Source organism: Haliotis cracherodii, unplaced genomic scaffold (assembly GCF_022045235.1).
Source record: "Haliotis cracherodii isolate W230 unplaced genomic scaffold, xgHalCrac1.p SCAF_6, whole genome shotgun sequence".
NCBI lineage: Eukaryota > Metazoa > Mollusca > Gastropoda > Lepetellida > Haliotidae > Haliotis > Haliotis cracherodii.
The window spans coordinates 50003806-50030111 of NW_027266319.1; the positions used below are offsets into that span (position 1 = coordinate 50003806).

The 26306-nt window shown below is 41.4% G+C and overlaps 1 protein-coding gene across 1 annotated transcript; it reads left to right on the top strand.

Moving 5' to 3' along the window:
* Window positions 1-6506: 6506 nt before the first annotated feature.
* LOC139444702 (tissue alpha-L-fucosidase-like) lies at window positions 6507-24365 on the top strand. Its single transcript, XM_071225631.1, has 8 exons — window positions 6507-6861; window positions 8880-8986; window positions 10416-10546; window positions 11390-11523; window positions 12875-12972; window positions 14132-14264; window positions 16298-16468; window positions 18397-24365. Exons 1-8 carry the CDS (start codon window positions 6509-6511, stop codon window positions 18650-18652), a joined length of 1383 nt encoding a protein of 460 aa, XP_071081732.1. The 5' UTR covers window positions 6507-6508; the 3' UTR covers window positions 18653-24365.
* The last annotated feature ends 1941 nt before the right edge of the window (window positions 24366-26306 follow it).

The following is a 26306-nucleotide window of genomic DNA, read 5'->3' on the forward strand; positions in this document are numbered from 1 at the left end:
CCTATGATGTTCCCTGATCACGCCCTATGATGTTCCCTGATCACGCCCTGTGATGTTCCCTAATCATGTACTAATCATGTTCCCTGATCGCGCCCTATGATGTTCCCTAATCATGTCCTTTAATGTTCCCTGATCACGCCCTATGATGTTCCCTGATCACGCCCTATGATGTTCCCTGATCATGCCCTATGATGTTCCCTGATCTCGCCCTATGATGTTCCCTAATCACGCCCTGTGATGTTCCCTAATCATGTCCTTTAATGCTTCCTGATCATGTCCTTCGTGGATTGTGTTTCTTGAACATGTCCGATAATGTGGTGCTCTTATGTTGCTCGGAATTAAACATTAACTTCTGTTCTATTGGGACCTGCCATCATGGTGCTCCAAGCTCGTCCTCCTCCTTGAGTTACCACGTGCATACAATATATAAACTGAACCAAATTAAAAACTTCACAGTCCTAAAATTTTAACATTTTGACCAGTTATCATTGTGGGCCCTTATTGTGTATTTAAACAGTAATGGCCACGTATTGTCTTCAGATAACACCCGTTTCTGTGCAGGTGAATCGATCAAAATCATGTGCACAGCACTATAGTGGCAAAATTGTTTTTTCACGTGCAACTGGTCACGTGGCCATAATACCGCACGTGTTACCAGTCATTAACAAAAAAAGAAAAACACAAGAAAACAAAAGTCTTTACGGCCATTTGTCATGCCACGCCTTTCAAATGTGCAACGTGAAAGTGCCATCGGCATGTTGCAGACGGGAACGTCCGTAGCTGAAGTCGCAAGGACGATTGGTTGTAGTCGACGGACTGTTTATGATTTAAAGACGCGTCTACAGCAAACGGGTACCACCGCTGATCGCCCTCGGCCAGGTCGACCACGTGTGACGTCACATGTAGAGGGTCGTCAGATTGTCATACGTCACCTCCGTAACCGATTTTTGACGGCTACATCAACCAGAAATGAACTGTTTAGGGGTAGACTGAGTGCGAAAACTGTTCGAAACCGTCTGAGAACTGCTCACCTTCAAGCACAACGGCCATACTGCGGGCCGATTCTTACTCAATTACACAGACGTCAACGTCAATTGTGGGCACAGCGACACTGACGATGGACTCAGGAATTGGAATCAAGTCGTCTTCAGTGATGAATCCCGATTTAATCTTCGATTTGCTGATGGTAGGGCGAGGGTGTGGAGGCGCCGTCATGAACGTTACGCCCAGTGTTGTGTACAGGAAGTTGACAGATTTCGAGGCGGAAGTGTCATGGTTTTGGGTGCTTTCTGTGGCAATGCACGTTCCAGGCTTCTTGTCATCCGTGGCAACCTCAACGCTGCTGCTTACCGCGACCAGGTACTGGCACCAGAACTTCTGCCTTTTATGGCAGCACATGGACCCGGTTTGATCTTCTAACACGACAATGCCAGACCCCACACAGCAATTTTGACAAGGAATTTCCCTCAGAATGCGGGAGTCAACGTCATGGACTGGCCGTCAAGGTCTCCCGACCTCAATCCCATCGAACACGTCTGGGATGCTCTTGGCAGAAGTCTGCGCACTCTCCAGAACCAACCACAGAATTTGCAAGATCTTGGCACCATTTTGCAGCAACAATGGCGTCGTATTCCCAATCATGTGTTCACAAGCATCGCAAGGTCCATGCGGAGGCGTTGTGTGTCAGTTGTCAACGCACATGGTGGCCATACACGCTACTGAACTTGTGTGCCATCAGATTCTCGTGCTTGGGACTTATGATTTAAACTGTTGATGTTATTACTGAATACCGTAGGTGCTTGGAACAAATTATGGTTACCACCGTTAATTAAAATCCTTCTTTGGACATTAATGATTAGAAATTACCTTCTCTGATACATTTGTCCGTTGTATATCATATATGGGATTACTTTTAAAAATGTGAAGTTTTTAATTTGACACAGTATATAATATACCACGTGACGTCTGAAGTCGCCATTGATCAACTTCAACGAGGCGGACAACGGATGCTCTTAAGTTTCTGCGACGATTACCCTCTCTAAACATGTCCTATATTGCGTGGTATCGACTCAATCTGGGGCTGAGACGAGTCCAAATTTACTACCCGGGTACCTGACCCCCTATTACCCGACCCTACCCGGGTACCAACTGCAAGCCTCAAGAGTTGGGTACAAAATGTCTGATTGGTAATGGTTTTACCGCAGCCCTGGCCAAAACTATTTAGATACACAGAGAGAATAAGATGCATATATGTATCAAACAATCAGATCATGCGTTCACTGAAGTAAACAGAAGCTTTATCTTTGCTCAAACATATACAAGTCAAAAGGAATGTGTGCATCGTTAGAAAGAAATGCGAACATTAGCGACATGTAGTGTAACCACTGAGCTATAGTGAGTTTTTGTTATTAAACAATACATCACGTGACTAACCACGGGTCCGGGTAGTCCTGCGGGTACCCGGGTCCTACTGAGGACCCATCCAACCCGAATACCCGAGTTACCCGTTACAAACTTAATCTTTCAGACTGATATTTTAACAAAAACATATCTGACAAATCTGGCACGTGCCTCTTTGTACATTGACAGAACGAAAAGCCAGAATGTGTTTACCACAAGACTGCTTTCAACATGCATATTACATACTGATTTTTGTTTATCTATCGGATTCTTATAAAATGACTTATCGGATTATATCCACTCAATCCTTTCGGAAAAAAATTGTCTGTGCATGATAAACATACAGGGATGTTTCATGGCATAAGAGGTGCGGTCGGGTAGCCTAGTGATTAAAGCGTTCGCTCGTCACGCCGAAGACCCGGGTTCGATTCCCGACATGGGTACAATGTGTGAAGCCCATTTCTGGTGTCCCTCGCCGTGATAATATTGTTAAAAGCGGCGTAAAACCTCACTCACTCACTCATGACATAAGACGTTTGCATAAAACACATAATCCATGTGCATGTATACATTTTAAACTAGAGGTTCTAATTTTGGGGGCGTTTGCGTAATACCCACTGTGAAGGGGACTTTAGATAGTCCTGCTATTCTGTTCTTGTATGCGTCACTGGCACAGAAACAAAGCAGACTCGACTCCGGATGATCAGAGGAACTGGAGCGTGTGACGTCACGCTGATGCATCAATGTCAAGCTTCCTTATCCACGTGTATGTAAATATTGTTCAGTGCAGTCTGGACCAGACAAACCAGTGGTTGGTATTATGAGCACATTCCAACCTCGTCGGTCACCGAGCCTTCCCACTCAATCCACATAGTCGACAAGAATAGAATGCTGGGAACGTGGATCGACGCGGTGATGTAATCGACGCCAGCGCAGCCGCATCTTCCCGAGGCAAGAGAGTTAACTGACTTTAAAAGTCCAGTTTCCACCCTTGCCGAACTAGGCTGGAATTACTGGGCTCGATCGTAGCGCCACCAGTGGCTATTACGAGTTATGTCCCTTCTGTGCCTCTCCTATGGACCAATCAGATTCCACCTCTCGTGTCACTTGCATTTGCAACAAACAAAATGGTGGCGCCCGGTCAAGACGATCTGATCTATAATCAAGATCGATATTGTGATAAAACGGTTTTACATCGTGAGGTGCATCAAATCACGTGAGCACCTTTGGAAATTATCTGTTGACAACGAGTTGGCGGTGCACATGCTTTGCAAAATCTCAAATCGGCTGAAATCTGCATGACAGTTTACGAACCGGATTTCGATTTCCCTGCGCGATTTTGATTGGACAATGCATCGACTCATTAGTCCAGCCAACGTCCATAATACCAGCCTAGTTCGGCAAGGGTGGAAACTGGACTTTTAAAAGTCAGTTAACTCCCTTGGCTCGGGGAGATGGTGCAGCCAGTTCAGTGGACTACTTTGAGGTAAAATAACACCTACGTGGGACCGTCTTTATCGGATTCCGGCAGCTCGTTAACGGTGATGAACAGCTTGTACAGATATGGGACGTAAACAATGAGTATGTTGCAATGTATGCTACAGTGAGTGTCCTGTTTCGAAGGTGATGCATTGTTTTTTTGTTTGTTGTTTAACGCCGCGTTCAGCAATAACCCAGTATCATGACCGCGGTCTGTAAATAATCGAGTCTGGACCAGACAATCCAATGATTGACACCATGAGCATTGATCCACGCAAATGAGATACAGTGACATTAATCATTCAAGTGAGCGAGCCTGACCACTCGATCCCGTTATGTCGCCTCTTACGATAAGGTCTAATCCGGATCTTCGCGGGTCCGGGCCATTGCAAATCTTCATAAATATTACTTCATAATCGATGGCGATCTAACTCGAATTTTCGGATTGTCGAAGACGATGTAGCAATGTTGGGTTGTTGATGTGACGCGGGGTCTCCCCGATCTTGGGGGATCTCTAGTGGTGTCGCCTTACCGATTTTGTGCGGGGAAATTGCGCTCTGTGAAATGTCGAAATGCTTAGTCACTGATGTTTCTGATTTACAAGCTTAAAATCTAGCAATAGTATATACTTCGTTAACTTAAAACGAGAGGTATCTTAAACCTGCCCTAAGAAACCCGTGACAATTAAATTCCATGACTTGCAGGTAAAAACTGCTTGGCCCGGGCTGTCAAAATCAACTTCAAACACACAGGTCTATCTTTAAATGTGTTTACATCTGTAGATTAGTGTGATATCTATCTATATGCCACTTTATAATGTCACAGATCGCTGTATTTAAAGAAAACAAGGGGCTCAAAGTGAAGCCATTTTCCCTCTACTTTCTCAACATAGTTTCAACATTTCATGATACATAGACATAGATTTTCTTTAGAGGTTTAACGTCGCGTCCAAGATTATTGCACTTTTATAGCGACGTGCATGCACGTGTATGTGTGTGTGTGGCTGTTCTAGTCCGGACTGATGCCGATTTATAGTGCTAGATCACTGAGATACCATGCCGCAGTTTAACATGAATACCCCACTCAGACACAGTATACTGACTCCGAGCCGTCCAGTCCTTGTTTTAGCCCCTTAATGCCGAGCGCCAGACAGGGTAACAACAAGTAAAATCTTTTAACGTCTTTTTGTATGACGCGGCCCGGGATCGAACCCTGGACCTTCCGCTCTCCGGGCGGACGCTCTACCACAAGACCACGGAGGCGGTCGATTTTCTATAGTGCTTGACTTCAACAGACCAGTTTTCTTTAAGTGCGATACACTGTGACATCATAAAGTGGGATATAGGTTGATATAACACTAATCTATAACACGTTTGAAGATACATCTGTGTGTTTAAAGTTGATTTTAACAGCCCGGCCAAGTCGGACCCAACACAAGCCAAACACTTTTGATAAAGACTATGTTGAGAACTTAGAGGGAAAAGGGCTTCACTTTGAGGCCCTTGTTTTCTTTAAATACAGCGATCTGAGACACAGTAAAGTGATATGTAGGTGGAAATGTAGTCCTGCACCATGACCGTGGAATATATTTATTTTATGAAAAAAAACATAATCTAGAAATTCATACAAAAGCAAGTCTAGCCAGCTCAAGCTAAATCAGCATAGGGATTTTTTTTTTTTAGAGTCAAGAAGGATCTTGTGTAATATAAGATTTCAGAGACTAAATGTTAGTCTAGTGGAAATGATACTAATCTATAGATGTGAATCCATTTGATGATACATCTGTGAGGTTTAAGTTGATTTTGACAGCCCGGGCCAAGTCAGACCGAACACTTGTGAGACTGTTGAGAGTATAGAGAGAAGAGGTCTTCTTTTTCCAACGCGTCTGCTGTAAATACGATGAACAGGGACATTATAAGGTGGTATTTACTTAGATATAGTACCATCCTATAAATATAAACGCTATGTCGGTAGATGGAAATTTGTATCACCCCAGCTGGCAGTATTTGAAACGTTTCAAATCTTATTTCGTTTAACATGTTTAACGATTGCTCTTTTACATGTAAGGTGATGTTACCTAGATCAGCAACGCTGACACACAGCTCCACTTTCTGGTTTTCAAGTGATTGACTCCGAATTACTTAATTATGGTGCACGTTTTTGATTGGTGCTTGTTCAAAAATGTCATGTGTGAATGTTGCATCAATAATATGTAGGTTTGATAATGAAGTAAGTAGCCAATAACACTTTGGCACGTCTTGGCCCGGCCCGACTTTCAGGCAATGCCGCTAAAAAACAAAATTTACAGGTATCGAATCGAAGTTCGACACCTGTAAATTTAAATTTTTAATTATCTCCAGTTTAGATAGTTTTGTACCATCATTTATGGGCGCACGTTTCTGGTCGTTCAGGAACCCGTTCCACAAAGCGATCTTAGTACTAAGTAGGTCTTAACTCACATACTTTATCATAGGCTTACGATCAGTGGGTCAAAGATCGCTTTGTGGAACAGGGCCCTGGTCGCTGCACACGTCTATTTCCGCCTAGGTCATGACCTTTCGGAAACGGGGAAACGGAACGTAAACAAGGTCACGTGACCTTGATAACGTGCCGATCACATGATTACAAAATGGCGTCTCGCACAGGTTTTGTCCCCTCGCTGTTCCTCTTGGCTCTTTGCCTTGGTTTCATCGAAAACATTCGTTATGAACCGACTTGGGAATCACTGGAATCGAGACCATTGCCTAAATGGTTTGATGAAGCAAAGTTCGGAATCTTCATCCACTGGGGCGTTTATTCAGTGCCAAGTTTTAGTACAGAGTGGTTTTGGAGTCAGTTGATGAATGGCGATCCGGCCGTTGTGAAGTTTATGCAACAGAATTACAGGGACGATTTTACCTATGGAGATTTTGCTCCACAGTTTACGGCAGAATTTTTCAACGCGGACGAATGGGTGGAACTTTTCCAAGATTCCGGAGCGAAGTAAATTATTGTTTGCTTATTTACCTTATATATAGGATGTTAGATCTCCAGATTATATTATGTATCCTTATTTAGCAGGGAATTTTCATTAGAGCTTACTAATATATCCCTGTGGTATGGGTTTTTGAGCACCTAAGAAGTATTTCTCATGACGTGTCTAATAACTAATCACCCATCAGCAATTATCTGTCGGCCTCCCTTGTTAGTTTCCCCCTTTGTTACCTTATTACTTTGGTTGTCCTTACATGTATATATAGATGCCCCCTGCCTCATGGCATTCATTCACCTGATGAAGGAGTAAGCATATACTCTAAAACAGTGTGTTTCATCATAATAAAGAAGTGGACATCCATAAATTCTCTTCCTTATGTGTATCACTTCTAAGTGCCATTCAAAGAGGTGTCTAATAACTATCCCAATACACTAAAGTTAAGTCTTACCTTTGAGAAAATTTATTTCTGTTAACACTTGGATGGTAAAATAACCATGTCTTGTTAATTTTATAGCAATAATCATAATGCCTCGCAGTGCGAGACTAATCAATCAGGTACCATCTTTTATACATCACATGATTTCGAGCCCCTCCGTTACAGTCAAGTTAAAAACAGGTCTTTGAAAGGCATTTAGAAGTGATTCACATAAGGAAGAGAATATATGGATGTCAACTTCTTTATTAGGATGAACACAACGTTTCGGAGTATATGCTTACTCCTTCATCAGATGAATGAATGCGATGAGGCAGAGAGCACATACATGTACATGTAAGGACAATAGAATTAATAAGATAACAAAAGGTGGAAAATAACAAAGGGTAGAAACTAAGAAGGAAGCCAACAGGTGATTGGCGCTAATAGGGTGATTAGCAATAGACAATGGAAGCCAACGCTTAATTAATCAGAGCTAAGTAATTGGTAATGGTAAACTTATAATTCTACTTGCATGGCCTGATTTTCAACTTGTCCTGCTAAATCAGTCAACTTAATGGATCAAGACTGAGGCCAGGCTTGGTGACTAGATTGGTTCTCTGTCTTTGTACCTTGACAACGTGGATCATTGCTCATTATATCAGTCACTGATTTGTGATTTTCCAGATTTGATTATTTATACAGGTAGACCTCTGGCTATGGCTGGGCTGTCTCTGTGTTTTGCATTACACAACATATAAAACAAAGTGAAAGTGAGGGAAAGTGAAAATATGTAACTAGATATAGTGAGAGGATGCATGTTGTATAGTGCCACACCCTTACATGTCACAGTCAGCTTGCTGAGAGCATTAACCTATTTGGTCATGTGGACAAGGCAATTGACCTCTTATCAGAAGGTCCATGATTCGAATCCCAAGGACAGTACTTGAAACCTTTATGGCAGCTTCATTCTGCTTGTGCGTCACCATGCTGGACAATGTAGACCGATCCTCCTGCTATCAACCACTGGTTTTGTCTGACTGCTGTGTTCAACATGTTGCAGAACATCAGTTATACATTTCATTGTTTCAAAATCCACCTCAAACAGATCTTAGGGGCTGACCATTTGATATTCTTGTAGGGGCCTGGGATTTTATCAAATAAAAATTGTCCCCCAAAATTCGTAAAAATAATATATATGTGTCATATTGTTTGAAGAAAAAGAAATTGTCTGCCACCAAAATACATTGTTGCAGAAAAATATTTTGGCTCATAGTTTTAATTAAAAAAATATCTGGTTTTGCAGCTTCAGCTAAAAAATATATCTGGTCTCAATACAAGTCGCAGCTCCCTGACTTGGTTGATGCATGTCATCGTTTCCCAATTGCGTGGATTGATGCTCATGATGTTAATCACTGGATTGTCCGGTCCAGACTCGATTATTTACAAACCGCTGCCATATAGCTGGAATATTGCCAAGTGCGCGGTTAAACAACAAATAAACAAACAAACAAACAAATCGCAGCACCCACCCCGAATATCAAATGGTCGGTTCCTTGCAAACTTAACCTCCATTGTTGTATCACATCATGTATATGGTTCGTTGTTTGCCAGGTACATTGTGTTTACAACCAAGCACCATGATGGCTTCACAATGTGGCCGTCCAATGTGTCTTGGAACTGGAACTCCGGAGATGTTGGTCCCGGGAGAGATATTGTTGGTAGGTGCCCTTCACCATGCTGACCTTTGATCCCTTTGACCTTTATTCATGTCAATGAATATGATTGTAACCATGGTAACATAGCTCCATATCAGCTGGGTTTCTGTTTACAAATGTATGAACACAAAATCTTAATTTGCCCAGTGAGTTGTTTGTGTATCATGTGTGTATAAATATGCTTAAACAAATTAATAAAATAGTAGTATAATAACATCAATGTGTGATTACCCAATGTAGCCTTTTCTGTTTCTTTACATATCTTTATTTAATGGGGGGCACGGGTAGCCCAGTCGTCTAAGGCGCCACAATTCGCTGTGCAGAGTTGCATTCCTTGGGCACGACAGAAACCTATGACTAGTGGGTATAATCCCAGTTCGCCCCGATTATGTTTCTAGGTTTATCAGCACCATAACCGTGCTCGTGGGTTTTACCGAAGTGGGACACATCTGGGACCTGCATCACTTCGGGCTTTTCTCCCACATTAAGCTGACAGGCCAGGATATAACTGGAATACTGTTAAAAGCGGCGTTAAACCCAACTCACTCACTCATTCTTTATTTACTTATTTGATACATAGTCATAGTTTTAAAAATACCTCATAGTAATACACTAGACCCAAAGATGTAAAAATGTACTGAAAGCCAACAGAGGTGCCAACCTGTATGATTTAATACCCAAAGAAAGTAACAATTAAGATCCGGTTGAGAGTGAGTGAGTGAGTGAGTTTGGTTTAACGCTGCTTTTAACAGTATTCCAGTTATATTGCGGCGTGTCAGCTTAATGTGGAAGGAAAGCCCGAAGTGATTCAGGTCTCAGACGTTTACCACTTCGGTGAAACCCACGAGCATGGGTATGATGCTGACAAACCTAGAAACATAATCAGGGCGAACCGGGATTCGAACCCACAATCATAGGTTTCTGGCATGCCCAAGGGACGCAACTCTGCACAGCGAATCGCGGCGCCTTAGATGACTGGGCCACGCGTGCCCCCTGATCCGGTTGAGAATTAATCTTCAGCAACCTATGATTGTCTTAAGAGGCGACTAACGGGATCGGCTGGTCAGGCTCACTGACTTGGTTGATGCATGTCATCTTATCCCAATTGCATAGAATACAGCTCATGATGTGAATCACTTGATTGCCTTGAAAATGATGGTTGAAAGCCTTGAAAAGGCCTTGAATTTAAATGTTTGATATCTGTGTGAACCTTGTCAGGAGTATAGCAAATATTGAAGTTAGCATGGTACAAATTAGTTTATATACAGAGCACAGTGAACAATAGACGTATAGCTTGGAATATTGCTGGCTGTGGCATTAAGCATTTGCTCACTCACTCCCTACGACGTCACATGTTTAACAATATTTTTGGAACCTGTGATGATGAGGTTGTTGGTTGCCATGTATTACGATGTGTTTACGTTGTCTCCAGGGGAGCTAACTACTGCTCTGCGAAACAAGACAGACCTGAAGCTTGGCCTCTATCATTCCCTGTTTGAGTGGTATAATCCACTGTGGCTCCAAGACCAGGCCAATAACTTCACCACCAACAACTTTGTAACTGTAAGTTTTTATCAGTGCTGATGAGTTTGAATGTTCCAACAATAGCCATGTTCATGTGTCAAATAGAGATTCGTGAAGATCCAGGGGTGGTCGGGTAGCCTAGTGGTTAAAGCGTTCGCTCGTGACGCCGAAGACCCAGGTTCGATTCCCAACATGGGTACAATGTGTGAAGCCCATTTCTGGTGTCCCCGCCATGATATTGCTGGAATATTGCTAAAAGCAGCGAAAAACCGTTCTCACTCACTCACTCGTGAAGATCCATGGTAGAATAGATCTTCAGCAACCCATGCTTGCCATAAAAGTAGACTATACTTGTCGTAAGAGGAGACTAGTGTGATTGGGTGGTCAGGCTCGCTGACTTGGTTGATGCATGTCATTGTATCCCAATTGCGTGGAACAATGCTCATGATGTCAAACTCTGGATGTTAAAATCACTTTTGTTGTAGGTCAAGGTCATTTTCAAGGTCATATTTGTCAATAAAATTGGTGTGCAAGTTAACTTAAGAAATAATCAAACGATTAAACTTGGTGATGCCAACCTAAAGGCCTGTGACATCCATCTACCATCTCTAAGGTCAAAGTCACTGAAGGTCGTTTGTAAAGTTGTAGGCACAGTGACCTCAACCTTGAATGAAGGTCAATTCAAACTTTAAAGGTTAAAGGTCCCATCCTAAGGATGTCATTTTTACCCTGCAATGACCTATCATTATGAAATTATAATTGACATGATTGATGCTGTTTTGATTAATTTATCAGGTTAGCTACAGAAACTTGTGGCTGTATATTAATTTTTAAAAATAAAACAATAATTTTTAATGTGTTTGATATTGTCTGATTATTCAGAGGAAGACGATGCCAGAGTTGTACCATCTGGTCAAGACGTACCTGCCCGACATGATTCACTCTGACGGAGACTGGGAGGCGACGGACACCTACTGGCAGTCTAAGGAGTTCTTTGCCTGGATGTACAATGACAGGTCAGTCACTCGCAGCAGAACGCATGGATTGTCAACAACAAATGGTCCAAATAACGTTTGATATTTTGACCCAGAAGATCTGCAATCAGTTTATAACCTTGTGACGACGTTTTGCCGATCAAATTCAGAGAAAAAAAATAGCAAGGTGCCTGTGTGCACATTCATGGTTGAGCAGACAGATGTTTCTGGTTAGCTGTGGTATTCTTTATTTTGGACCACCCACATGATGAGTGAGTATGGTTTTACGCCGCTTTTAGCAATATTCCAGCAATTTCCTAGCAGGGGACACCAGAAATGGGCTTCACACATTGTACCCATGTCGGGAATCGAACCTCGGTCTTCGGCGTGACGCTTTAACCACTAGGCTACCCCACCACCCCAACGTAATGAAAGTACAGATATTCTTGAACATGTTGAAAGCACATGCTTGCACTTTTTTGATGCCTGATAAATCACAACTCGATTACTCAAAAACATTTTTTCCTTGCAATTTTTCAATTATTGATTCTAACGGTATTTACAAAGAATATAAAAGATTTGTCCAGAGGACTCATTTCACTCATCCTCAGAGTTTGAAGCTGATCCTGCCTGAACGAGACAAAAATGTTTATTGCGTTTACATTTTCTGTCTGTTTTATAAAGCTTCAATTTGTAGCAAAACTGCAGCTTTGAGAATAAAGTCCTTAATGCTACTAGTCAAAGAGGACAACTTTCACTGGATATGTACTTGTCTTCACCGACCCATGAAGACCCGGGTAGAGAATAGGTCTTTAGCAACCCATGCTTGCCATAACAGGTGACTATACTTGTCTTAAGAAGCGACTAATGGGATTGGGTGGTCAGACTTGCTTATTGGTTGATGCATGTCATCGTATCCCAATTGCCTAGATCGATTGTCTGGTAACTCACTCCAAGCATCACTAAACCTTGGCAAGACCAGTCATGACGAAGAACTTTCTCACCTGACAAGTCTCTGATCACCTGCTCGTGCCCAATAAAAGGGAGATAACCCATTATGCATTCTGATATTTGGCCTCCACTTCAACAACAATACAACCCGTGAAGATCCGGATTAGAACAAGTCTTCCGCAACCCAAGCTTGTCGTAAGGGGCGACTAACAGGGTGGTCAGCCTGCATGTCAACGTATCCCAATTGTGAAGATTGATGATCATGATGTCAATCACTGGATTGTCTGGTCCAGACTCGATTATTTACAGACCCGCAGTCATATAGCCGGAATATTGCTGAGTGCAGGGTTACATAACAAACATACAAACGCTAGAGAAAAATCTGATTCTGACGTGGATCATCATGATCTTGATATGTTACTATTTACTTCCTGTGTGACAGTCCCGTGAAGGAGAATGTGGTCATCAATGATGCCTGGGGAATCAACTGTACATGTCGCCATGGCGGCTTCTTCAACTGTCAGGATAAGTTCAATCCACGTACGTATATCTGTTCACTCATGTGTATATCTGTTTGTAGCAAAAGTGCAGCATTGAGAATAAAGCCCTTGAATGCTACTAGTCAAAGAGGACTACTTTCACTGGAAATTTACTTGTCTTCACCGTGTTCACTGACCCATGAAGATCCGGGTAGAGAATAGGTCTTCAGCAACCCAAGCTTGTAGTAAGAGGCGACTAACAGGATTGGGTGGTTAGACTCGCTGACTTAGTTGATGCATGTCAGATTATTTACAGACTGCCGTCATATAGCTGGAATATTGCCGAGTGCAGTGTTAAACAACAAACAAACATACAATTGTATGTATATCCATTCACTTTTCAGTGTTCCCATTCAGTGTTTAAATGTATATCACTGCTTTCAACAAGATGTTTTATGAAACCTCAAAATTATTTTGGATTGGTAGGGGTAATTAAAAATAGTCTCACTGGTGCTGGTCCTCTAAATAATTACTTGAAACCAATTTCAAATTTCTGTATTGTTTCTGTTGTCTCGTAATAACAAATATGAGATAGCTACTCGATAATTTGCAAATAGCAATAAAGAACTAAGCATGGTTTATTTCGCGATAAAAAGTTGTTCTGTTGTGACATCATTTCCGGAGATTTGCGCTTGCGCTTGCAACTTGATGATGTCATATACTGGACAATGTTATTATTGAGAGGGAAGTGTTTAGTGAGTTGTTCCCCTTAGATGTAGCTGGGGTATGCAGATAAAGGCAGTGGGATATTTGGAGCTGAAGTGTTTGACACTGATTGTACACGAAGATCATTTGTCAACACACTGAAGTAAATATTTGTAGTCATGGATACAGGGGAGATAACAAAGTGGGAGAAAAATCACCTCCATGTTTCTGGCATTTTGTCGATCAATTTCGAGGGAAAAAATCAATTGTGAATCAATTTCTGTGTAGATTTTAGATTAAACGATGCAAACATTAATGGAACTTGTAATATAGTTTTTACCCAATATACCAGAACACACAAAAAGTATTGCAATATGTATTGTTTGAAAAGTGTTTTGTCGTATACTTGTAACATGTTCTAGGACCAATTCTAACCAAGAATCCCATAGAGGCGAAACAGTTGAAATGTGTTAATATGTGTACTGGTGTACCTCATGATATTTTCTTGTGTTCAGACACGCTCCAACCCTTCAAGTGGGAGTGTCAGACGTCCATTGACCCCATTTCCTGGGGGTTCCGGCGTAACATGAAAATCAAGGAATTGATGACCACAGATCAGATAATCTCCAACATGGTGGAGGTGATCAGGTGAGCCTTTACAATTGAACATAACCCTTCTCACATATTATCTTATAATGTTATTCTATTTTATGGTCTGGCTGTAGAATAAGTGCCAAATCCAAATCATTGACAAAATATCTTTTAAGTCTGTCAGAAAATTATGTTTAAGTAGGTTGCTTCTCTTTTCTCTTTTGTTCATCCTCATCACTTATCCTCATCTGCATCGCGTGCATTGTTTGTTTGTTTGTTTATCCCCCACAAAATGCTGTTTCCAGAGCAGACCTTGAAAACCTCACAATATTTCTTCACCAAATTTGATCATGTTGATACATAGATAAGTCTAGTTGTGAACTAGTGCCTTTTGATTGTTAGGATTTTAAAAATATATATTTGGAGTTTCCGTGGCAACAAGTTTCATATATTTTTCACAAGTATTTACCATTGCGTGCAGACATTGATGACTTTGTCCTCTTGTTAATTATTGAACATGTTATTTTATCACTCCATATATGCCTATTACTTTTGATAGCCACCGTGTTGGTATTCTTTTTAATACTATTTACTTATTGCCAACAAGTTTTACCTCTTTATGCTGTATATGTCTAACTCCTCTGACAAAGAATGAGCCATATTATTTTTTCAGGACGTCCAGGGAACAAAATATAAATATCATTGTGAAATAAATTGTAATATATACTCAACTGCAAAATAAAAGCAAGTTGTATATCAAATGCGGATAACGTTAAGACCATAACAGATATGTAGATGATATTAAGAAATGATAACAGGAAAAACATTTGATAACAAATGGGCGTTGATTGTTTAATGACAACTGCCCATGTTTATTGAAAAATCCCCCCTGAAAACAGGGTACCCCCAAACAGATAAATGACAAGTGTCAGTCGTGTCCATCAGTAGCGTGTGTGGTCTCTGTCCATCAATAGCATGTGTGGTCTCGCTAGCTTCGATACAGGCCGCACATTGCCGTCTTATTGAGTCGACAAGTCTTTGGAAGAAGGCTTGAGGAATCTTGTTCCATTCCCGCATTCCCGCAATGTCCCAGTCATGTACAATTGGTGCCATGTCCGGTGGTATAGGAGGCCAGGGCATCACAGGAATGTTATTCACTCTGAGGTCCTTAAAGACCGATGCTGTATGGGGACAAGCGTTTTCCTGCCGAAAGACCTTGAGTTGAGGTTGACACAGGAAGAGAGGTCTTACGTGATTACGAAGAACATCATCCCTGTACACGACAGCAGTCCTGCGCTGACGGACCACGTGTAGAGGGGTCTCGTAATGATAACTGAAGCCTCCCGACACCATGATGCTTCCTTCTCCCCACCGGTCGGCCGTCGGCGTGAGAAAATTTAAACATTGATTCATCTGAGAAGACAACTTGTTGCCACTATTGACTTTGCCAACACGTGGGCCTACTGCAGATGTTGTTGGCGGTGACGTATGGGCCCATCGTAAGGACTACGACATTTGATTAATGCCGCTCATAGACGACAAGCTGTGTCGACTGACATTGCATGATGTGGACCTTGAATGGTTGCAGCTGTCGGTGTTGCTCGTTGCTGTCATGTCACCCGGATGTAACGGTCCTGCGCTAGAGTAGTGACCCTCGGACTCTGCATGTATGTTGATGCCTTGCGACCAATATGGTGATGGTAGACACATGACATCCAAAGTGCCTCGCTACTGCAGTTGATGTTGATCTGGCCTGTAGCATCCTCATGGCAAGACCTCACAGGAGTTCAGTTAATCGAATCATGTTTTCCGTCCTTTTTCGAAGACAAGTGTGAAATGCTTGGTGTATTTTTATTTAAAGGATGGACAAGGGGGAAAATGCATACATATGTATACTTTTCTTTTCACAAGCTGCTATTTTGTGCATTTCACAAACCAAAAACTTGACTTGTGTTTCTTTTGCGGTTGAGTCTATTTTTAGTATCTGGAACAAATTATTTGTATAAAAATACTCTACCAAGTGTGCTCCATGTCATGAATGCAAAGGTGAATACTGAAGCCCCTCTGTAGACACTGCCACTCTGTTGTAGCTGTGGGGGCAACTACCTCCTCAACATTGGGCCGGAGCCGGATGGCATGATCTCGGCTGTGTTCAAGGAGAGACTGCTGGACCTGGGGACCTGGCTGGGGGTCAATGGAGAGGCCATCTACACCTCCCACCCCTGGGTCTACCAGAACGACTCCATCACTCCCAATGTCTGGTAATACATTAGAGTCTTTGAGTTGACACCCTCCTTCAGACACACCTTTCAGACACTCTCCGTTGTTTCACCCTCCTTCAGACACACGCCTATAGACACTCTCCTTTAGACACCCCCATTCAGACACACTCACTTGGTTCACTCTCCTTCAGACACACCCCTCCAGACACCTTCCTTCAGACACATCTTTCAGACACCCTCCTTCAGACACCCCCCTTTCTTACACTCTCCTTCTTCAGACAAACCCCCTTCAGACACATCTTTCAGACACCCTCCTTCAGACACACCCCTTTCTTACACTCTCATTCAGACAAACCCCCTCCAGGCACACCTTTCAGACACCCTCCTTCAGACACACCCCTTTCTTACACTCTCATTCAGACAAACCCCCTTCAGACACTCTATCAGACACCCCCATTCAGACACTACCCTTTCTTACACTCTCCTTCTTCAGAAAAAAACCCTTCAGACACATCTTTCAGACACCCTCCTTCAGACACACCCCTTTCTTACACTCTCCTTCAGACAAACCCCTTCCAAACACACCTTTCAGACACCCCATTCAGACACACCCCTTTCTTACACTCTCCTTCAGACACATCTTTCAGACACCCCCATTCAGACACACCCCTTTCTTACACTCTCCTTCAGACAAACCCCCTTCAGACACATCTTTCAGACACCCTCCTTCAGACACACCCCTTTCTTACACTCTCCTTCAGACAAACACCCTCCAGACACACCTTTCAGACACACCCATTCAGACAAACCCCCTTCAGACACCCTCCATCAGACACCCTCCTTCAGACATACCCCTTTCTTACACTATCCTTCAGACAAACCCCTCCAGACACCTTCCTTCAGACACATCTTTCAGACACCCTCCTTCAGACACCCCCCTTTCTTACACTCTCCTTCAGACAAACCCCCTTCAGACACCCTGCTTCAGACACACCTTTCAGACATACCCCTTTCTTACACTCTCCTTCAGACAAACCCCCTTCAGACACCCTCCTTCAGACACACCTTTCAGACATACCCTTTTCTTAAACTCTCCTTCAGACACACCCCTTTCTTACACCCTCCTTCAGACACACCACTCCAAACACACCCCTTTCTTACATAGGTTCTTACATAGGAGTATACATAGGTTGACTCATAAGTTCTGAGCCTTGCATAGAAGCAATTGTGTTATGGTGAAATCTATTAGTGTGGCTATTTACATGAAGTCATTGAGGCATAGCCTTGAGTCAACTGAACAAATTGTTTCACTATGACAACACTGGAAAAGGATGCCCCTTCCGAAGCCACATCTTGCAGTTTTCTTCAGAACGCTTCAGTCACCCCTTGTAGTAGTGGGTCTCGGAGCAGATGTTCCGCGTTATTATAAATTTTGACCTTTATTTGGCCTGTGTGACTTGACCATTCTCTTAAGAGTGACCAAAATTCCCTTAAGATGTATTCATCACACTGTAAACATTATCTCCTCAGAAATCACTGAACCAATGAAGCTGAATCTTCATATACTTGTTTCCACCGGTGATAACACCCAAGTTTGTTCAAGAGGTTCACATCTGGCGCCATGACAGCCATTTGAAAAAAGCTATATCCAAAAAAATCAGCTTGAGACTTCCTTTCTAAAAGGAAAAATCTTCTTATACCTTTAAAATATGCATTTTGGGCAACTTTTGTCAAATTGAAATTTATTGGAACACATCTGCTCATTTCTCAATTGTGCAAACCTTTCAGACAAAAACGATGTTTGAAGTGTCAGAGATCCCTACATTGCTCCTTTCATCCCTCTGATGACTGACCACACAGTGTATATTAATATAGGTACACTTCCCTCTGATGACTGACCACACAGTGTATATTAATATAGGTACACTTCCCTCTGATGACTGACCACACAGTGTATATTTACATAGGTACACTTCCCGGGATGGACCAACTGGTCAGATTGTGTACGCCATTGTCCTGGACTGGCCTGAGGGTGCGACCTTGACCCTTGGCTCTCCTGACCCTGAGGTCGGCACAGAAGTGAGTATGATTGGCTACGAAGGGGAGTTCACATGGCATAGGAACGGCATGGACGGCATGGACATCGACATCCCAGCTATCCCTGCCAACAGGATGCCCTGTGACTGGGGCTGGGTCTTCAAGATAACTGGTCTCATCAACTAATTGAAAGACGTGTCCTTAAGATATGTACTGTGTTCTTCTCCACATCCTCATGGCTGATGAATGCATAATCGTGAACTATTTCCTGTGAATACCATCTTCCCGAGGCAAGGGAGTTTACTCACTATAAAAGTCCAGTTTCCACCCTTGATAAACAAGATTGGAATTTCCTGACTTGATTGTAGCGCCACCGGTGGCTGTTACAAATTATGTCCCTTCTATATCACTCATATTGACCAATCAGATTCCACCTCTCATATCACTTGCATTTACTTTAAATAAAATGGCAGCACCAAGTCAAGATGATATGATCGATAATCAACATCTATATCGTAATTTAAAAAAGGGCTTACCTGTCTAAGTGCATCAAATCGGTTGCGCATCTTGATTAAAAACATGAAAAGATTTAGAAAATATCTTGTTGACGCCAAGTTGACTGCACACATGTTTTGCAAATCCTGCAATCGACTGAAATCTGCACGGCAGTAGCCATATTGTTTACAAACCGAATGTTGATTTCGTTACGCGATTTTGATTGGACTTTGCATTGACTTGTTAGTCCAGCCGAAATATAACTCCGGAGTTCCAGCCTAGTCCGGCAAGGGTGGAAACTGGACTTTTATAGTCAGTTGATTCCCTTGCCTCAGGAGGATGGTGAACACATACGACTGTTGTATGGTTTAGTTATAATTTTTATCCAATGAATTAAGCTAAGACAGAGTGAGTGCTCAGAACAATATGTAATCAGAATACAAAGTTGACTTTTCCCAAAACACTGAAGGAATAAATTTAGTCAAAGTTAGTGTTTCAAGGGGGAGGCACAAGGGTATATTGAATCAACTACACCCAATTGATTTCACAAAATATGAATGTCAAGTTAGCATTATAGCAGTCTTGTTTCTGCTATTCTTTAAAAATGTTAATTAGTCCAGTACTATTTTTATATGTGATGTGTCAGCAAAATGTTTTGTTTTTTAAAGATTTGAATTTGTCTTTGATAAAATAGTTTCTACGGATCAATGATCCAACAAACGTAAGTAATGGCATTAGCTTGATTGACCAGTTTGAAGGATTGCTAATAAGGAACACTAGGCAATGACAAGCAATTTCATCAATATGACGAGTCCCTTGAGTTTATAGAAATTGTTGTATGAAAGGCATCTTCAGTGATCCACATTAAGCACTAGTATTAATACCATACTTGACGTAATAAGCGCCCTGCTCTAATAAGCGCCCACAGCGATATTTGCTAATATATTGGCTAGTGAACAATCCCAATTAGCACCCCTTCCAATTGATCAATGTACACCAGACTTATTTATTTCTTGTAAAATACGTACTCGTGTGTTATATGCACCCTTAATCATGGGTAATTAAATTCTGGAAAATATATCTGTCGTTTATAATACACACAGACTTTTCTTTTATATCATTGAGGCTGTCAGCATAAACCACAAAATTTACAATCTTTCAACTCTATTTTTTTTCACCAAAATTTCTTTCCAATAAGAGCCCCCTATTTCTAATTTTGAGGCTGTAAGTGACTAAACCAGTAACTATAGTAACATCCATGCTACTGTGTGTAACCAGAAGTCTTTCAATGTGCAATGTGAGTTGTTTGTCAGCAGTCATGTTTCAGATTTGCAATATTACCACATACATTTAACTGTGGAAAGAACTCAGTCATGATTAGGAGTGTTTAGTTTCTTTGTTTCTTTGTTTGTTGTTTAATGCCTCACTCAGCAATATTCCAGCTGTATGATGGCGGTCTGTAAAATAATCGAGTCTGGAACAGACAATCCAGTGATTGACATCATGAGCATCGATCCACGCAATTGGGATACGATGACATGTATCAACCAAGTCAGCGAGCCAAAAACCCGATCCCGTTAGTCGCCTTTTACGACAAGCATAGTTGCCTTTTACGGCAAGCATGGGTTGCTGAAGACCTATTCTACCCTGGAATCTTCATGGGTCAGGAGTGTTTAGTGTGGCATTGCAATGGTATTATGATAGTGCAGAAGCAATGGGAGGTATAAATAATCGAGTCTGGACCAGACAGTCCAGTGATTGACATCATGAACATCGATCCACGCAATTGAGATCGATGACATGCATTAAACAAGTCAGCGAGCAAGCCTGACCACCCGATCCCGGTATAAGCCTCTTACAACAAGCATAGTCGCCTTTTAAGGCAAGTATGGGTTGCTGAAGACCTATTCTATAGCTGGTATATTGCCGAGTGCAGCGTTAAACAACAAACAAACATAGTTCTGAGTAGAGGTGATTAGCCAGATAACATGGGGCCAAACCAATCTGTTACCGAGACAATTACAAACTGATTTTGATTGTACTTGCATTTTGATTCAACAGATGTGTTCAGACAAAGGGTAGCATATGAAATGTCATTGATCATATCTGTAAGTCTGATGTATATGTTCAGCAATGATTTGACCATGTCGATACAACACACAAATTAGCATACATTCCACAGTTTTTAATCACATTCATGTTGTGATTTCTTAATCCAAATGTTTGACTAGATGCGTGATTATTATTACCTCTACAGTATTGATTATATGTGCATATGTAATTTCAACTGATTATGATGGAACAATAATGTTTGTGATTATTTTTGAATTGACGATAAATTTCATCCTCAGCTCCTTGGGGATCATAGATAGTTGTTTTTTAGAGGATGTCTGGTGTTTGCTTTGTGTATTGGTTTGCTTTAAGATGTGAGTCTTGTGCAATATTTCACTTCAATCTGTATATGTAATAAATCCATGGTTCATACTTCGACAATAGCATAACTCATAGTCTGCATATTGTCATAAACAATATATATTCCAAGTTGGACATGGTGCACATTTTGGTTACATTACATGATTTATCATCCCAAACTGGCTCCCACAGAGATATATGCTTGGGTGAGATCCAGCGATATCTACATTGTAGACATCGCTGCAATGAAATTGCATCACAATGCTTTGCAGACCCTTGTGATGTCATTGGTTGCCATGACGTCACAGTCAAATGACATCACTAATGGCTCTGCTACTGAAGCTGTTAGCAGTTCTTTTTACACTTAGACACTACTTATTACAGTCTACAAACTGAAAAAGGTTGGAAGAATAATGTCGGCAGGCCTCGGAGTATTTTCACTTTTATCAACTCGCGTTGATATATTTGATATCAAAAGACATGAGGGTGAGATTCTCTATATAAATCCTATTGTTTCTTTTACAAAAACCTTTGTGTCAAAATCAAAACTGTCATTTGAACAATATAGTCAAGTGAAATAAAGAAGACAAGAAAAGAAAAAATAAAGCATTCAGATGTGTGTTTTAAGTTTCAGGTTGTCAGCTTATCTCCCCTTCCCATGTTGACCTGTATTTTTTTAATTGCTTAAATTATTTCCCAGACTCCATTGGGCCACCACATGTGTTATTTTTCGGTTTACAGGCCTGCCGCCCCTACTAAAAAGCAGCCAGTCTTAGAAATAAATTAAACATTAAAATATTTCACAAGTCATGCTTGTTCAGGGAATTCTCTTTCAAGCCATAATTTTGATTTTTTCCATTTGTCTTCAAATGATCAGACGAAGCACAGCAGGAATTTGTTTATGAAAGATATTTCTGTATGAATGTACTTTTGTGCAATTGATGCAACATTCATTTTATATACTGAGCGCAACCTGACAGTTCCCAAGGGTCAATGTCTCACAGTACCATAGTGTGTATACAAGACTTTGAAGTACTAGCAATGTTGTTTTTTTCTGAAACAAAACACTCTTTCTACATTCTGTGTTTGTTTGTGAGAATATGTGTGTGAATACAATGTGATGGTCATGTGCGCAACATTCAGGTCATTTCTCATCAGTGAGATGAAACCAGTTTGTGATCAGCACCAGGTTTAAACTCATTGCGGTTAAAAACTCATTTAAACATTCCATCTGGAGATGCTCAGAGATAATCTCGCCATGTTCTTGCTAGGTAGCTTTTGATCTTCGATATATACATGTAAACAGGGTCGACTTGCATTAAGCAATCTTAGCGCTTAGATGATCATAACTCCCATGCTTTAACATAGGCTTAAGGTAATCTTAGCGCTAAGATGATCCTTACTCCCATACTTTAACATAGGCTTATGGTAATCTTAGTACTAAGATGGCTTTGTGCAAGTGGGCCCTGGATAGTTGATCTTTGGTCAAGATGTCCCCTTCTTTTTCTACCGATTCATAGATAAACCACATAACTATTGACAGGAATACCAAGATATTTCCTTCTTTAAAAAGAGCCACAGCTTTTGGAAATGTTTACTTGGGTTTATTAAACTTGGAATGAAACTGGAAAAGTCCATATCAACATCGAATCATATTCGTATGACAACTTGTCGACACTCACAATCAGTCAAATCCCAATCAATCGCCTGGTAGTATTATTTCAAAATTTTCAAAATGAGAAAATCATCTGACAGCTGTTTATGAGCAAGTGTTGGGTTTCTAGCACATTGCATAAGCTGTTTACAGCATGTGCTCACATTAGGTAAGGCCAGATCTATACTTGGTTTTGTTTTTTGTATTACAGACTTTATTACATATTTGGTTGGTTGGCTGCAACAAAGATATAAACTAAAATGCTTTCAGCAGGATGTTTTTAAAACTGGACTGGGATCTGTAAACCAAGTAAAACCACAGGAACTCGTTATAGGTCAGTAAATAAAAATATATACCTCCTTTATATATATATATATGTTAGTAGATTCTCTACTTACATATAGGGGGGTATATTTTTATTTACTGACCAATAACGAGTTCCTGTTAGTGAAACATTGTAAGGCCTTACTAAAGATCTACCTCACCTATTTCTTCAACTCTCAACTTTGACATGCATTGTTCCACAACAACAACAATCTCGTGTCAACTGTAATTACTTTAATTCAAATTTCGATCCAGGTATGAACGGTTGTAGTTTGTTTTGATACTGTAATTTTACACCATCAGGGTATTGGTGGTCACACCTGAAGTGAAATGTGATCAATCATTGAATGGGTGATGTGTTTATACAGATACCATATACCGATATACCGCCTCTGGTTTATATAAACGCAACAACAAACGTTTTTCATCCTGTGAATTTATTGATAACTGAAAGTGTTGTGGTGATTATTAAACAAGTTGATCTATCATCTATACACCACGTACCACCCGTCAAGACACACTCATGTAGGATTAGGCTGTTTTGATGCAATGGGCTGGTCCTACGACAGACGTTACACTTCAAAATGTCCTTTCCCTTCTCCGCTGTTAACGGCGCCAAAATTCGCAGTGGAGAGTTGCGTCCCTTGGACAAACTCGAAGCCTATGACCATTGCTTCATATTCACTGATTGTATTTGCAGGTTTGTCACCATACTTGGGTTTCACAAAAGTGGTAAATGACTAAGACGTGCACCACTAGAGGTTTCAACCGTTTTCAGTTTTTTTACTTACAGAATGCAGGATTTCACGCCAGGGAACATCCTTGCTTAAACTTTTGTTGTTGAGTGAAAATGACCAGAGACTTCTAGTCAAAAACAGGATCAATTTGTCATATTTTCCACAAGATGAATATAGAGATATTTTCATGGTTGTCTTGGTTGATATGTATATATTCCATATATGCCCAAATGCTTTTTGACACTTTTCACATTTATTGAATAAATTAAGTTATACAGTTTTGTGTTTCTGTCAATTGTTTTGAAATACTTATCAGTTGACCAGGTTGAATTTTAATGTTAGGGAGCGATAAAGGACGCCGTGGCAATGTTTCAGCCATCTAGAGGCATAGCTGCAAAATGTTTCGAGGTTTGTCAGCACCATGCGCGTGCTCGTGGGTTTCACCAAAGTGGAAAACGTCTGAGACCTGCATCACTTCGGGCTTTTCTCCCAAATTGTTGTTGCTTTAAGTGTTGAAGTGGTCGCCTTCTGCCTTATCAATTTATGGGGCACGTGTGGCCCAGTCGTCTAAGGCGCCGCCATTCGCTGTGCAGAGTTGCGTCCCTTGGGCACACCAGAAACCAATGATTGTGGGTTCGAATCCCGGTTCGCCACGATTATGTTTCTAGGTTTGTCAGCACCATACCCGTGTTCGTGGGTTTCACCGAAGTGGTAAACGTCTGAGACCTGCATCACTTGGCGCTTTCCACCCACATTAAAGCTGACAAGCCGTGATATAACTGGAATAATGTTAACATCAGCGTTTAACCCAACTCACTCACTCACCTTAGCAATTTCGGCTGACCTGTCCATCTTTGGAACTTGTGTGTGTGAGTAGGGTACATATATATATTGCGAGTTTTGGTATTCATAGAATTTCCGTTTTTGTATTGATATGATGTCTTGACATTCCAGTAACAAGTGAGCAAAGGATACAGGTTGATTGCAAAATGGACAAACCTTGCCATAGTGCTCTTTGTGACCGAGTCTGAGGCGTGAGATGGCAATTTCAACTTTCCTTTCAATTGAGTATGAGAATGGCTTTTGGTGGATCTTAGGTTAAATTTTGTATAGTTATCTGCCGATCTTACTTGCGTCCAACTGGGCTTGCCATCTTTTGGCTATGGAGGCTTTGATTTTGCTTTTTATCTCTAGTTTCCTAAAGGGAATAGGTTGTGTATCCGCTTTGTCTAAAGCTAGCTTCGCCAGCGTGTCTTCCACAATGAGCTGACACGCCATGATATAACTGTAATGTTCAAAAAGGTTAAAATCCAACCCGCTCACTCAATATAAGGGGAAATTGTCGCCTCACTCGTCCAATACGCCACTATTTGCTCTGCAGAGTTGCATCCCTTAGGTTTGCCAGAAGCCTATGATCGCGTCTCGAATCCCAGAGTCAATCATTCACGTGTTTCCTGGTTTTCCTAATCTTCTAAAATCTGTACAGCCTGCATGACCCCCCTACCCAGGGAACCCGACTGAGACTTGTATCACGCTGGGCTTCCTTCCACATTAAGCTGACACGCCGTGATATTAACTGGAACACTGTTAAAAAAACAGCCTTATTCTATACTATTTTATCACAAGATCCGGGGTAGAATAGGTCTTCACCATCCCATGCTTGCCGTATTAGATGCAACTTGGGGACACCATCAGTACCGCTGTCCGGGTATCGCCTGGACACAATATAGAATTCGTTTTGATGAACGCTACAACTCATCTCCGTGTTTCAGAAAAGGAATTTCCCCAATCTCATTAAAATCAGATCTTAGTCCTCGCTACCGCCATATGGCGGCGCTCTGTACACGTCCGAGTCTGGACAAGACAAGCCAGTGATTGATATTATGAGCAACGACCCAAACCGTTTGGATACAACGAACGCCATCAACCAAGACACCGAGCCTGACCAGTGCCAGTCATTATCACCTTACATTAAACTTCTTGCTTCTGACTGGTTAAGGGGCGGGCAAATATTTCCCATCGGAGAAATCAATCGTAACGCACCTTAGGTAACTTGCTCATCTCGTATATGTATCGTTGAGCTGAAATAAACCGATGTATATCCGAATGCATTGGGTTAAGGGAAGTAACTCGGTTGGTTTACGTCGTCTGCTAGCTGTCCAAAGGGCTGAATCAAATCGTTTTACGCGGAGCTTTCGGACATATATTACGGGTCAGT